The following is a 16,194-nucleotide window of genomic DNA, read 5'->3' on the forward strand; positions in this document are numbered from 1 at the left end:
CAGGGCCCCTTGGTTTCTTGCTTATCAGTTTGGTTTATTGTTTGAAGAATAAAGCCCTCGAAAGGTGAAAACTCATCTGTAGGGCGGTTCTTATAAAATGGGTTTGTCACACAGTTACCAACTTTCCTGTCGCTGACACAAACCTTTCCTTCCTAGATGTGATAGGTTTTTAAAGAGTTCCTTTGTGTCTGGGATTCACTGAATTGACCATGACGAGGTTATCATTTACTTATTAGGTCGAAAGTTACCCGATTTAATACTTGTATGTTTTTTATTTTTATTTTATTCATTAAAAAATTAAAGACAGTTGGTAATACTTTTGGTATAATTCACGAGCTAGTAATGGAGCAGCCTACACAGGAACTTACCAGCTCATTCTACATTGTAATTCTAAAAAACAACCCTCTAATTGTGTTTGTTTGTTTAAATCCTCAGGGAACAACGGTGGAAGGAATTCGACAAGAGTTGGAAGCAGCCAAGCAACAGCTGAACCCAGACGCCCCCGTCTTTCAGCCCGGCAAGAAATCCAAAGGTAAATCTTCATCTATGGGCGACGACCTTCCCATCAAAAAGAAAACTTACCAAATTGAGGATGATTTCTGGACAAGTGAGGACGACAAGGTTTTACCGGATGGAATCCTTAAGGAGCTTTACAAACAGATCGTTGATGAAGAGCAGAATGCCGGCGCCGATTCAGAGAAAGTAGAAGACGGTGATATTCGTCCAAATGGGCTCAGAAGGAGAAAAGCTCCCAAATTCCGAATGGTAGAGGAAAACGACCGCATAGTGCTTGCGTTTGATAACAAAGACACGTCCGAAGAAGATGATGGTGTCTTGAGGAATGATATGCATGACGAGAAAGCCCGTCAGACAGCATTGAATCAGGTTAAGGAACATCCAGACAGGTTCAAGACGTGCTCCTTCCGCTGTGAGCAGACGGGACTCTCCTACGCCATTCCACTCGATGAAGATTCATCCGGGAAGATATCCATCACTAGCAAGAGGAGGCGGGGAAGAGCCTTAAACATGGATGAGGTGATTGTGGAAGTACTTGAAGATCAAGATAACCTATCGGTTCCTGATGATGAAAAGAAGAAGTTGTACGGGCAGGTCATTTGTATCTTGAAGAGGGCTCCGAAATCCTCCGTTATGATGAGAGCAGTTTGTAAACTGGATGAGCATAAATCCAATCGGATGGTCCCGATCGACCGCACATTGCCCAAGTTCTTCATTATGTCGGAAGACAATGACTTGAACAAAAAGAACACTGGGCCATCTCCGGACTTTGTGTTTGTAACCATCTACCGTCACAACAGAGAAACTCATGACTTGCAAGTTGAACGGAATGTGACGGTGTCTAGGAGGGATCGACCACACAAGCTGTTTATCGTCGAGTATGTTAAATGGTTGGCTAATGCTCCATTCCCAGTTGGCGTAGTTACGGAAGAACTCCTCCAGGGCAATGACAAAGAGACAGGTCTCCGTATTCTGAAGTTACTGCATGGTGTGAAGGATAACTGGAAACCTTCCACTCTCGAGGAACTACAGTCGACGTTCCCGAACAAGTGGGCAATACCAGATGTGGAGATTAACAGACGATTTGATGCAAGACCACTAGCTGCCTTCACAATCGACCCTCCAGGCTGTCGAGATATTGATGATGCTCTTACTGTTCACATGGTTGACGGGAATTACCAAGTCGGAATCCACATCGCCGATGTTTCCTTCTTTGTGTCTAAAGACAGCTCGGTAGACAAAGAAGCCAAGAGCAGAGCAACCTCCTTCTACTCGTCTTTAGGTGACCCAATCAACATGCTGCCCCCTCAGCTTAGCAACAAGTTTTGCAGTTTGCTCCCCGGAGTGGACAGGTTGACCATCTCCGTGTTTGTCACTCTCGACAAGAGCGGAGCTGTTGTTGGCGAGGTCAATATTGTACGGTCAGTTATTCAGTCCAGAATCCAGATGACCTACGAAGATGCCGAGGAAATCATCAAGAGGAATGGTCCTGAGGAAAAACACAACACAATCCAAGAAAAAATCTTGATCTTGAGTAATCTGGCTCAAGAGAGACGTCGAGCTCGTCTAGGAATTGGAAGTTACGCTTTCTCTCACGACTCCGAGGAAGAAGAGCTGTTGCATCCTCTGTCCCATTCCATGGTAGAAGAAATGATGCTCCTAGCCAACGAAACAATCGCACGCTTTGTGGCCACCACCGACCAAGATTGTGCTCCATTACGAAGACAGCTCCCTCCGAGTGAAGAAGCAGTCACTGAGTGGTTGAGTAAACACGGTAGAGACCGTCCTAACTCCGTTGATCTACATTCAAGGACTCTTCCCGTAATTGTCCAAAACGAAGAAGCTAATGATGTGACCATGATTAAGGAGAAGTGGAGGAAACTTCGCGATCTCGTCATATGTGACGGCAGACCTCAGATGTCTAAAATCGTTGACCTAATCTGCAGCGATGAGAATCATCCCCAGCTTGCCGTGGCCCGAACCAATTTCTTCCTCGTTCAAGAGACAGCGGGTTACATAAGATCCGGGGAACTGCCTGACGACAAGAGAGGGCATTACTCTTTAGGTATGCCGACCTACACGCATTTCACTTCGCCAATCCGACGCTACTTTGATTTGGTTGTTCATCGTATCCTGATCACCATGTTGACTAATAAGAATGCCATACAAGGAGCTGCACCAATAGAACCACCATACGTAGCAGAAGAGCTGGAACTGATCTGCCACCATTGTAACAATCAAGCCATCAATTCTAAACGCTTCCAGAAGGAAACCCTTGCTTTGAACTTTGCCTTGAAACTCGAGAAAGATCCTCAGACATTCCAAGTATTTGTCAGCGACGTCTCAGATATGAGATTGGATTTAATGTTTCCCTACAGGCGTTTTATTCCTTGGCAGACACGACGATTGGCGCTAAAGCTCCTCAAGCCGAAAAGCAAACCAGAGATCGATGACACCAAGACGAAATTAGAACTGAATTGGAAAGAGCGGATTTTTGAGATGCATGGTTCCACTGACGTACTACGACCTATTCCACATGGTGTGATGTATAACCTTGACAAAGAGAAGATGGTAGCAAAGGTTCCTAATGCTCAATGGCAGCAGATTCTGGTAGGAATTCAAGAAGATCGGCCTGATCTTATTCAAAACGCTGTCTTGCTTGCAGAAAGAGAGCAACAGCTTCAGGAACGAATGACGCAAATGCGACGACATACGGGTCAAAATCTTCCCATTGGGGAGATAACCTGCGAGAAGGCAGATGCCAGCCCTGCACTCTCCGTCAACTTCATGCGCACCTTTGAGCGAGGCGACGTCGTCAATGTTCAGCTCCATGCAATAACTCAGAGTGGCATACTCATGCCAAGCGTTCAACTATTTGCTCTTACGCCGAAGCTACACCTCTGCACAGAGCATCGGGGAAACGCCATCGAGTGTTTCTCTGAGGTAGCCAAATTCCGGGCTGACGTAATAACTGAGGACATCGCACTATACAAGAGTATATGGTTGCCCATTCTGAAGATGGCCGCAGCACACAATACTGTCCAGGAAGGCGGAAGTAGTGTTGTTCAGTACGTAGATGTTACGTGGGAACGAATCCAGAAGGAAGATGAGCCGTCTCAAATCAAAGGGTTGTTTGTGATGACGAAGAACTTCTGCAACGATAGAAATCTGTCGATACACAGTGGTGATTATCTGTGTATACGTTATACCAATCTGCCACTGATTCCTGAGGTGAACTTGCAACGTCGGCTCGATATGAAGAAGAGGGGACCGACTGAAAACAAAAATCTCTCTGAGGTTTACCTGGGCAAAAGTACGTTTGTTGTCCATACAGTTGTTGATGTGGAAGACGTCAACCCATGGACTGATGATTGGATACTGAATGTTCAAGTCAAGATCAATCAACACTCAACTCCCTTTCCTGAGGTCTTGCTTAGGTCCAAGAAAAGACCAAGGTGTACCATCGAGTTGCTCTCCAAGGCAACGAGTGACCGGTACGTGTAACTACTTTTCAGTCTTTGAAAAAAACGTATCCGCATTTTTCTGTTTTTTTTCCTGAAGACGAGCAGAGTACACTGTTCGAATGCCAGGACCAAACCAGCTCTTTTCAGAGCCATCATTATCTCCAAAGAGAATTATTATATGGTTGTAACCGCAAGTTTACTAAGGGAATAAAAGGGTAGTCATGGCCGTGCGATAATGGCACGGCCACGACCCTGCAAGGTTTTAAACGGCAGTTTAAGGATGAGTGGCTAAAATAGCACGGTGAGATCGACCACCCCTTGGAACGAGGTTGTGGGCTAACCCGCACAAAAGTATCCAAAAACAACCGATTATAAACAGCTCCAGCTGGTCATTATCAACCGTTTAAACACCCCCACGTGACGCGCTCTCCATCAATAGGAATAGCGAAACTGTCAAGGGTATTTATGAATATTATTTATAGTTTATTCACATCTACATGGGGAGGATTGGGATTAGAAGGAACCCCATTTATATCTCGCAAATTGATATTTCAATTCTCTCAATTTGATATTTCAATTCTCTCAAATTGGGTATTTCACAAACTAATGCCTTACAATCAGTGCCCTTAATCTACTTTCTTTTCAATAACCAAATGCATCTAAGTTGGTCTTTACATCACTCTTTAAGGTTTTACTTAATAAATAAGAAACGCTAATTGTTTTGTTTTTTTCACAGACGAGTTGAGCAAGCCATTGAGAACCTTGACCAGGCTACATCTCTTGTTCACGGAATCTGTCTTCATGACGCTGAGCAACGCCGAAAGGGGCGCGGTCAGTAAACTTTATATTTCTAGTTGTAGGGCCTTTTGGATTAAAGTTCAGTACATTCTTTTGTGTATGGGGTTTCACAGCTGAGCGGTCTAAGGCAGTGGAACCAAGTTCGGTATTTCAAAGAACATGGGTTCGAATCCTGGCCTGGGCACAATTTTATAGAGCTGCTAAGCACAAAAATTTGCTTAGCGTGAAATTTTTGCCTTGATAAAAACAGGATTACCAACCAAATTTCCATTTGTTGCATATTTCTTGTTACTTGTATTCCGCTGTTGTTTGCTTATCCTGACATAAATTTCACGCTAAGCAAATTTTTGTGCTTAGCAGCTGTATGAAATTCGGCCCTAGTCAGTTGTGACATTTATCATAATTGCTTCTCTCCCGCAAGAATTACAAATGGGCACTGGTGAGCGCTTGGGAGTAACCTGCGATGGACTGGCATCCTGTCCAGGGGGAATAGAAATATTCCCAGTTGTTTAATGCCGAGGAAACCGGATGTAAACACCAGCCTGATGAGCCATATTGGCTTGGGACAGATTTTATTTTACTTTCTCTAGTGCGTTCAAAATCATTTAAACTACAAACAATAATTAACAGTGGAATACTGTTAATTATTATATTGGTTTACAATTACATAGAAAGCAACTTTCCGACCTAAAACAAACAAAATGGCGGCAAATTTAAGACTTTCAAAGACTTTATACTGGTGTGTGTTTTCTCAATTTGCAGATTCTGTTTTCAGGAGGCTGATTAAAGCTGGGAGAGCAATCACATCTTTTGACATCACAGACTCTCCGTTTCCTCACCCGAATGACTCCCAGAAGGATGCTCTAAGACTAGCTCTGCAACAAGAGTTTACCATCATCCAAGGACCACCTGGTAGGAAACATGTTTCATAACAATCTACTCTCCGATTATCATTGCGACAGCCCACTCCCTAAGCCGTATAAAGCCCCTTTCACACAAGAGCAATTTAGCAAGGGTCGCTTGCTAAATTGTAGCATGGTTGTAAAATTTTACAAAATGTACCTCGTGTGAAAGAACAAAAACTATTTCTACTGTCCAAATTCTCTAGCAAAATCTTGTCTGATTACAACCATGCTAAAATTCAACAAGGGACCCCAGTTAAATTTCTGTCGTGTGAACAGCACTTACACAACTACACTTATTCCGACCATCTGTAAGAAATGGGGTTGGTCAGGTTGGTTATAGCAACCCTCACCTATGGAACAAACTCCCTCCAGAAATCCGCCAGTCTGACTCACTGATGAAATTAAAAAAACTGTTGAAGACTGAACTGTTCAGCTCCCATTAGTTTGTTTATTGTTAATTCTTTGTTTTATCAACAGCTCTCCATTGCTTGTTACCAAATAAGTTTTTATGCCAACAATTATTTGAGTAGTTACAAATAGAGTCCACTGCCTTTCAAGGGATGCTGCAGTGAATTAAAATAAAACAGTTAATTTTGCTGTCATTTATTTCTGATATATGTATTGAACATCAATAAAATGTGTTTTGTTTTTTCCCCGACATATCTCACTTGCGTAATTAGCGAATAAGTCATGCCCCCCCTTTTGTGGATTGTAATTGTTACCGCCCCCTACCATCGACGTCACGTCGGGAATTCAAACATATCGTCTGCAAAAAGAGTCTGGTTCCTAATACACGCGCCTAGGTACCAGGCCACACAATGCACACGTCTCTATATGCACACAGCCAGGGGATCCGACGGCTCGGGTTCCCGACATGACGTCACATGAAGGCTCCCTTTTAGGGGCGGGGTGGGTTCCCCTAATCTCTTGAAAACCACTTTTAAAATACTTGCGCATTAAATAAAAAATTTAAACAAATATTTCAGGTTTAAAAAGTCATGTTTAATCGTTTAAATTAAAAAAAAAAACCACTGCATCCACCCTTTAATACCATATCCAACCTTAACGCAATTGTATCATGTGCATCTTCTTAATTAGGAACCGGGAAGACAGTCACTGGTGCCCATCTTGCGCATTTCTTCAGCGAAGTCAACAAGACATTGCCAGATTCAGGACGACCTCCACAGGTTCTCTACTGTGGACCATCCAACAAGTCGGTGGATGTTGTTGCACGTGAGTTTATTGTGGATTCTTCCACGGACAAATCTTTGAATATTTAAACTCCGAAACCATTCTTAATTTTGTCTCGACATCGTCCACAAGCAGGGCCCAATTACATAGAGCTGCTTAAGCACAAGATACAGCTAATCACAACAAAATTATGCTTACCACAATAAGGTTACCAGCCAAACAACAATGTCAAACGTACAATATGTGACTGGTGTCCTGCTCATTTCTGCTTAGCAAAAAAGAATTTCAGTAATAATTTCTGCTTTTGCAGCTATATGAAATTGGGCCCTCATTCTGTTGTTTACTAAGAAAGAGTTTTCACTGACAATTTGATTACCAATAGATAGTTCCCACATGATGTAAATTGGCCGTCTTTTGGAACACACAGCGCTGCGTTTTGCGCGAGAACAGCGTGCAGCACGCGCACATTTCACAAAACTTGTTGCCTGATTGGTTAGTTAATAGTGTGGTTGCGCTAATAAACTGAGCGCTTGACGCACCTGCAAGCCAAAACTCAATTTGCCCGTAAACATGGCGTCCATTGCAACTTAACGCTTTGCACTCTTTTCATACTACCATTATTACAGACTACTTGATCAGACTGGGTGTGTCGGTCATCCGAGTATGCAACCGCAGAATCGAAGAGTACGACTTTCCCATTCCAGACCAACGAGGCACCACTGATGGTCCTGGGAGTAGTTCCCAAGAGGTCAAGATGGATCCGAGTCTTCAGCAGATTGCTCTACATCACCTTATTAGAAGGAAGACTAATTCATTCAGTCATGACATCAATAGTATGTACCGACAATTTCATACAGCGGATTACAGCATAACCTTTGAAGATCTAGATGTGTATTACAGACTGATCAGAAAGGCAGAGGTAAGTTTGTGGCAGGAAGGCTGTGTAGAGGTGCTGGTCACCTGTTCCTCCTCGCCACTCACTGGCTTGGTATTTTTTGCTATTTTGATTCTTTGTATCTTTATGTATCCAGTGTATTTTTATGCCAGTGTAAAGTCTAATAAAACTAAACTAAAATTAAAAATATATAGCATTATATTATTTTAAAGGCACTAGATGTGTTTAGTAATTACTTAAAATATATATATTAGCATAAAATCTTTCTTGGTAACGAGCAACGAATAGCTGTTGTTAAACATTGAGAGAAACAACTCCCTCTGAAGTAACAAAGTTTTTGAGAAAAAGTTAACTTCTCACTAAAATATTTGAACCTGAGCAAGACTTCAGGCCTGAAACCTTTCTCAGGCTTCTGAAAGCACATAAATTTGTGCAACAAGGGTTTTCTTTTCTTTCCTTATTTTCTTGCAACTAAGATGACCAATTGAGCCAAAATTTTCAAAGATTTATTGCTTTATGCAATTATGTTTACCAATCGTGTTCAGTGCCTTTAAAGTTCATTTGCGTGGCAGTGGCAGTGTCATGGCCGAGCGGTTAAGAGCACCGGATTCAAGCTCTGGTGTTTGATCGGCAGGGTGTGGGTTCGGATCCCGGTCGTGACACTTGCTACATCAAATTGGGGAGGTAGTGCTTTCTGCTCTACCGGCCAGGCTTCGAATTGATGATACCCAAGCCTACATTCGTATGGACTGTGAAAGGGGTTACCCTGTTTTGAGCCCTAGGAGTAGGTGGAAACGGCCTCTGGAAAATATAATCGTAGCCCACACCTTGAAGTGGCCATCAAGCCTTGTGTGTCAGGCGACTTGCATAAAAATAATAATAACAATAATTTGATATTTATTTATATATTTTAGAACAATTTCAATCGTTTTATGGTTCTTTTTGTGTTCTGTTGTGATACAGGAGCAGGAGCTACCGAAGTACAAGGTGGTTTTGTGCACATGCAACGAGGCAGGGAGTAAAAGAATTGAGAAGTTTGTCAATGCGATCCAGTGCATTGTGGACGAGGCTGGTATGTGTAATGAACCAGAAACATTGGTACCCCTGGTGGGCACCAGTCCACTCCAGATCGTCCTGATTGGTGATCATAAACAACTCAGGTAAGATTTGTTATCATTTTCAAAAAATAACAGTTAAAGGGAAGGTACACTTTTGGTAGTTGTCAAAGACCAGTCTTCTCATTTGGTGTATCTCAACATGTATAAAATAACAAGCCTGTTAAAATTTGGGCTCAATTGTCATCGGAGTTGGGAGAAAATGATGAAGGTAAAAACACCCTTGTTGGACGAATTTGTGTGCTTTCAGATAGGAATAAATGACTTCTAGCTCAAAGTCTTTTATTATTTTAGTGATAAATTACCTCTATTTCAAAATCTATGCTACTTCAGAGGGAGCCGTTTCTCACAATGTTGTATACTATCAACAGCTCTCAAATGCTCGTTACTAAGTAAGTTTTTAAGTTCATATTTGCTTTGAGTAATTACCAAACGTGTACCTTCCCTTTAAAGCTATACTCCCCCAAAAACATAGCTACTACTTGGGGGCAAAACAGCCTTAAGGCCCGGTCACACAGGCCCCCGATATTAGGGACATTTCGTTTTCAACGACGGATGGTTCTGCGACGGTAAAGATGACATTTGGCGTCATGTGCGCATGCGTCGGCTTTGAGGACGGTCGTCCCTCAATTTCTACGACAGGGATGAATCTTCGTTGTGCTGAAAACGACAACGTTTAGCTGAACAACCGTCGCAGAACCATCCGTCCGTCGTCGAAAACGAAAAGTCCTTATTGAGAAGGAAAACGAGAACGATAAAAATGCACGCCTCGATTGGTTGAACTGCTCCACGCAGAATACGCACACGCTTATTCAACCAATCAAGGTTTTATTGTTCCCGTTTTCGTTCTCGTTATCGGGGCCTGCGTGACCGGGCCTAAACTAAACAATTTTGGTTTCTTATATAAGATAATTTCTGGGTAAATTTAGGGCATTTTTCCCATTTCAAAGTTTACTAGTTTCAAGTGATTATAACATGTCCTATATCGGCCTCCTTGTTTATGGCAAATCAGCTTATCCCTGTTCTTGCTTTTCTAAAAATGTAACTTTTCAAGTTTAGTTGTTTTTGCCATGGAAGAGATGTGCATTCCTTAGCCAGCTGTTTTGCTTTTTATCAGTTTCATTTATCATATTTCTGAAGGTATTTTTTTGTTTCTTATATTTAGACCAATCATCCAGGAGCGCACAGCCGTTCAACTCGGCATGGGGATATCATTGTTGGAGAAGTATCAAGACTTGGCTCAAATGCTGACTATTCAGTACCGTATGGTAAGTTGACATCACAAAACAACAACTTGTTAGTTTGTTACTGGTTCAAAAAACTTTTTTTTAAAGTTTCAATTATGCAAGATAAAAGTTACTACTTTTTCATTTGAAGTAATCCAAATGCTTTCACCTACCACATTCGTGAATGGACACCAACCCTTAGAAAAAAGCATGAATCGTTCCTCAGATCTGATATTTCTGTTTTGTGAAATATTATCCAACCCAAGTAATTTGTTATGGTATTTCTTTTTGGCTCCATTTCCCGCCTTCCTGCATCACCAAGCTATCCACATTCAGATATCGATCAGAGCATACCGATTGAAATGTCGAGTTGAAACCAATGTTTCTTTTCAGAACCACCCCAACTCATTTAGAGATTATCATTTACATGGTGTTAACGCAAACCTGTCTATATCTTCGTATTTCCACCATGCAAAGTTTCAAATCCTACTGAAGTTTAATTTGCAAAGTAAACTTTTCAATGGTCTCATTTTAGCACGAGTCCATCTGTGAGTTTCCATCACGAGAGTTCTACAGTGGAAAGTTAGAGACGGCAGACAGTGTGACGGAACGGTGGGGATCTCTCGATATATGGCCAGGGGGTAGGGATAACCCCTTGGTATTCTGTCATCACATCGGTCTGGAAGAAACACTGAGCGTACGAACCGATGAAGGCAGTGAACAGTCCAAGGCAAACCTGCAAGAAGTCCAGCACGTGGTAGGTTATATATAAGCCTAGTCTTGAATTAACCTAAACAAACTTTAGGTTTTCTCGTTTCTCCTGCTTCAATCAGGGCCCAATTTCATGGCTCTGCTTACCCCCGAATTCTGCGTTGACGATCACGATTCCCCGCTACGTGCAAGCGCCAAACTTCTGCGCTAGCCTTTGTAAGCATAGAATGCCTAATAATGAGGAGTACACACGCACAGGAGCCAAAATTTGCCGCTAACCCATGAAAAACGCTTGCCTTAAGCACAGAAATCTCTGCTTCCGTAAAAGCTGATTCTGCGCTTACAGTAAGCAGAGCCATAAATTGGGCCCAGGCCTCTACCTGTGCTTTTTTCTTTTGTACACATTTTTATTTTATATATATTGTATGTATACTTTTACTATTTTTGTTTTCACAATTTCACAATTTCATCTCGTCTGGTTGGGTCTTTCTGCTCACATTAGGGGCCTTACCTGTATTGCTTACCAGTATAAGGTTACCAGCCAAACTACCATGTTTAATGTACAATTTGTGGCTGGTATCTTGCTCATTTCTGCTTAAGCAATATTTTCTGCTTGAGGAGCTCTATGAAATTGGGCCCTGGTGAGGGTTGGTCTTGAGATCTCAAGTCTCAAGAAAGTATCTGAAATCTATCTAAAGAAATTGAAAAAAAACGACCTTGTACCGTTTCATAATCTTACAGGTTCGTATGGCAACCGCTTTAGTCAGACGTCATCATGTGAGACAAGCAGACGTCGTCGTTCTGACCCAGTATCGACTCCAGAAGTTTCATATTGAGAAAGAGTTAGAAGCTGCGGGGCTGGAAGACGTCAACGTTAGCACTGTCGTTAAGAGTCAAGGTAACCACTGAATGATTCAGCATTTTCAAATAAAAAACTTGCTCCTAGCTCCAATTGTACTTTATAAAGTACTGTTTAATTCTTCTGTAGTTTTATAAAGTGACCTCTTGATAGTATTCGATTCCTGGTCGTGAGTAAGACGCTTGACTATTATTACTTCTCTCCAGCCAGGGGTAAATGGGTACCTGTGAGGGCAGAGATGGTTCTTGAGATTGGTTTAGCTTAGTAGCACATGTATTTGTTGCACAGGCTGTATACTTCCCCATCAGGGAGCTGGGATGGTTTAAGGAATGAGTTAAGAGGTCCAGTGACCAGGGGTGAAAATGTGGAAGTGCTTTGAGACGACCTTCGGGTGTGAAAAACGCAATATAAAAACTAGCTATTATTATAGTTTTTGTTATTAATATTATTGACACTAAATTATTCTAAATGTTTCAGGAAACGAGTGGGATTACGTCATCTTGTCGACTGTCCGGTCGTTACCGAGGGTAGAGATTGACGAGAGACCGTCAGTGGCGTGGAAGAAACAAAACCTTGGATTCATCACCGATGAAAACCAGACCAATGTCGCCATTACACGGCCTAGGTTGGGTCTGATCATACTGGGTAGGTTGCAAGCTTTGGCCCGATATCAAAGAGCTTTTTTTTCCCCCTTTTTTTTATGCAAGTCGCCAGACACACTAAGCCTGAAGGCCACTTCAAGGTGTGGGCTACAATTATTTTATTCCAGAGGCCGTTGCCACCTACTCCTAGGGCTGAAACAAAGTTACCCCCTTCACAGTCCATATAGATGTAGGCTTGGGTATCATCAGTCCAAAGCCTGGCCGGTAGAGCAGAAAGCATTACCTCCCCAACTTTAAGTAGTAAGTGTCACGACCGGGACTCGAACCCACGTTCTGCTGGTCAAACACCAGAGATTGAATCCGGTGCTCTTAACTGCTCGACCATGACACGCTTGGCCATGACACACTAAAATGAGCTGCAAAAAAAGGTTCTAAGCACAACAACATCATGCTTACCTGAATAAGGTGACCATCCAAAATATCCTGTCGGATGTATCATCTGTGACTGGTGTCTAAATCACTTTTTGCTTTTTATAATATTAATAATAGTAACAATATTTATTATTTGAAAATGGCCTTCAATGTCAGAGACATCACAAAGCGCTGTTCAATTAAAACCAATAAAAATACAGAAAATGACAATTTTTAAAGACAGTGGACACTATTGGTAATTACTCAAAATAATTATTATCATAAAACCTTTCTTGATTGCGAGTAATGGGGAGAGGTTGATAGTATAAAACATTGTGAGAAACAGCTGAAGTGACATAGTTTTAAAGAAAGAAGTAATTTTCCACGAATTTGATTTCGAGACCTCAGATTTAGAATTTGAGGTCTCGAAATCAAGCATCTGAAAGCACACAACTTCCTGTGACCATGGTGCACAATGGTGTTTTTTTTCTTTCATTAATATCTTGCAACTTCGACGACCAATCAAGCTCAAATTTTCACCAACTGTTAAGACTAGTCTTTGACATTTACCAAACGCATTTACTTATGCAGCTCTATGAAACTGGGCCCTGTATTTCTGTAAAAATTGGTTTGAAACTTACAGTAAAAAAAGAGCACATTCTTCAGGGTTTTTTTTCAATGTGTGTGAAGGACAAAACAAATTTATGCACAATGATACAGTCTCATATTAAAGGACTTGTTGTTTGAAGAAAAACGGTGAGGAATCCATACGAAACTTTCAGAATTTCTTTTTTTAGCACTTTTTTTATTATTTCAATACAATTTCAGAAACATTGATAGTCACATGTTCTGTGGTCATTTTTTGTTTCACTCTGAAAAGATTTCTATTCAATCTACCTCTTCAATCACCACTCCTTCAAAAGAGATTTTACTCATGGTTGTACCCGCAAGTTTACTTTTCATATTTATGTTTATAGTTACTCTTAAAGCCATTATACACTTTCAGAACAGAAAAAAAAAAAAAAGTTCACAGATTTACAAATAATTTACAGGGTTTACAGAAGGTAATAGTAAAAGACTTCTCTTGAAATATTATTCCATGAAGTGCTTTACTTTTTGAGAAAACATTAAAACAATTCTCAATTCTCGACAACGAGAATCACGGATTATAGTAAACACATGTCATGACACGGCAAAACGTGCGGAAACAAGGGTTGGTTTTCCCGTTATTTTCTCCCGACTCCAATGACCGATTGAGTCTAAACTTTCACAGGTTTGTTATTTTATATATAAGTTGTGATACACGAAGTATGGGCCTTTGGACAATGCTGTTTACCGAAAGTGTCCAATGGCTTTAATCTACTTCTTGTTGTTCATTTCAGGCAACAAGTTTCTGCTCCAGACGGATCACACTTGGAAAGACTTGACCAGATACTATTCCCTGAAGGGAGCTCTGATGGATGCCAAGAACTTCCTCCCAGCGTGAAAACCCTGGTTGCTGGCTTGTGCGAAAAGTGCTCGCCTCACAACAAGGTGACCCTGGTTCGATACCTGGCCAGGGCCATATGTGAGTTGAGTTGTGCGTTGGTTCTCTGCTGTGCCACAAGAGTTTTCCAGACCATCCGGTTTTCCTCCCTCGGGAAAAATCTTACACTTTTGATCTCTGGCTGTGCTCCGTGTTCATAATGGGTTGATGCGGCCGGCTGCCAAAGGCGCCCTTGCATGCCTGCTTCTTGAACATGTTGTAGCCGCGTCCTTCGCAATTCAGCAAACTTGACGACTCCCTTTCATACCATGTTATTTTTTTCAGATACATGTAAAAGAAATGTAAAATAAGAATATTTTAAATATGACTGTCTGTAATGATCACAGTTGTAAACCATTAGTGACTTTGTAAAATAATGCAAATTTTGTGTACACAGTTTCCTGAATATTTTGTAAAGTTTCATTATCTTAATAGATGTTAATTTGTATGTAAACTGTATTATCAAAATTGTATGTAGTTTGTATGTAAATTGTATTGTCTTAATAATTTGTAATTAATTTGTATTATCTAAATAATTTGTATGTAAATTGTATTATCTTAATAATTTGTATGTACATGTAATTTGTAGACAATGTGTAATGTCAACATTCCCCTTTATAATAAGTATTATAGAATAATGTATGTATACATAAATGGCAATATCTACGTAGAATAAAAACTGTTTAGCAGTCTAAAGATTTGAATTTATAACAGATTTATTTATACTGAATGAAAATAATTTAACTTGATTTATATTTTTTTAATGATTAGTACAGGCTGAAATAGTACAAAAACTATTTCTATCTATATTTAGGTACACACCCAAGTTTTAGGAATATCTCAAACTACAAAAACTACATTTTGAAATGCTTTGACGTAGGCCTAAAACTCACAATGTTGAAAAATCTGAGTGGTTTTTATTTGGTTATTTGTTTTGTTATCAGATTTTGTAAAATCCAAAGTGTAACTGGCCTGTGTGAATGGCTTTTCAGCATTTGGTGCGACTGCGAACTCAATTATTTTATTGGTATCTCTGCATTTTAGATTATTTTTTCTTTCTTTCAGAACCACCTTTGTGCCATGAATAAGAACTTACAATTAACTATAGGTTCCGGATAATTACTAATATTATAAGCCAAACAAATTATCTGTATTAATGAATTTAAATAAGTTGATTGATATCGAAAGGGACGACTAGAAACTAGAGTTTTTAAATTTTATGTTGTATGCCTAATATTCTAAGCTCATAAGAACAGACTCGTTTGTATGTTGTAATTTTAGATTTATAAATAAGGGAAGATTAGGGGTTTATTTAAAATGTAGGCTTAACCAACCTTTTTTGGAAACCAAAAAATGGGCGGAAAATGACGATCAAGAGTCTTGATCAACACTTTTGGAGACACTGAAAGTTACTATTTTCATCCAAATGTTGGTGTGTAGTGTATTAAAAATGGGAATAATAATGGGGTGACATAAAATGCATGCATACAATGTGACTCCGAAGCTAACACAAGTCAAAACATGTGTGACATTGTTAAATACCTAAAATGTAAAGCTGTAACTTTCTTTATCTAAAATATATAAGCTATTCACAATTTAAAACATCCGTTACATTTTGATTAGGTGCTGTACATGTTTTACATAATATCTGATGTACTTAAACTACATAGGAGGGTTAATAAAGTCAAAAGGAATACATAAATGTACTAGTGTGTTTTTCTTTTTCAAGTGCTCAGTAATTTGGGGAGTGAGTTGAGAGAAAGAAAACACATTGACATTTTCCCCTCCCCACCAGCCGGGTCCCTTGCCACGTGCGCACCCGGTTCTTTCCAGAGGCGCGCCTTCTGGTAGAATTATTACAGTGTCGAATAAAACAAAGAACAGATTCATGCCATAGTGTTGAGAAAATCTAGGGTTAATCACAAATTAAATGAGCAATGCCTTTTGTATGTCTGTGTCCTTTGTTTAAGTCTAAT

The 16,194-nt window shown here is 40.4% G+C and overlaps 1 protein-coding gene across 4 annotated transcripts in view; it reads left to right on the forward strand.

Annotated features, from left to right (window-relative positions):
• LOC139939620 (3'-5' exoribonuclease HELZ2-like) overlaps positions 1–15,898 on the forward strand; it is a 43,477-nt gene extending 27,579 nt beyond the window's left edge. For all 4 annotated transcript variants that reach the window (XM_071935658.1, XM_071935661.1, XM_071935660.1 and 1 more), the window contains exons 28-38: positions 436–4,010; positions 4,717–4,811; positions 5,541–5,690; positions 6,782–6,916; positions 7,501–7,793; positions 8,733–8,929; positions 10,050–10,152; positions 10,646–10,867; positions 11,563–11,719; positions 12,158–12,325; positions 14,076–15,898. In XM_071935658.1, coding sequence (XP_071791759.1) covers positions 436–4,010; positions 4,717–4,811; positions 5,541–5,690; positions 6,782–6,916; positions 7,501–7,793; positions 8,733–8,929; positions 10,050–10,152; positions 10,646–10,867; positions 11,563–11,719; positions 12,158–12,325; positions 14,076–14,179 — 5,199 coding nt within the window. In that variant the 3' untranslated portion in view covers positions 14,180–15,898. The remainder of the gene's footprint in view (positions 1–435; positions 4,011–4,716; positions 4,812–5,540; positions 5,691–6,781; positions 6,917–7,500; positions 7,794–8,732; positions 8,930–10,049; positions 10,153–10,645; positions 10,868–11,562; positions 11,720–12,157; positions 12,326–14,075) is intronic.
• The last annotated feature ends 296 nt before the right edge of the window (positions 15,899–16,194 follow it).

The sequence above is a fragment of the Asterias amurensis genome, chromosome 7 (genome assembly GCF_032118995.1).
Source record: "Asterias amurensis chromosome 7, ASM3211899v1".
NCBI classification, from domain to species: domain Eukaryota; kingdom Metazoa; phylum Echinodermata; class Asteroidea; order Forcipulatida; family Asteriidae; genus Asterias; species Asterias amurensis.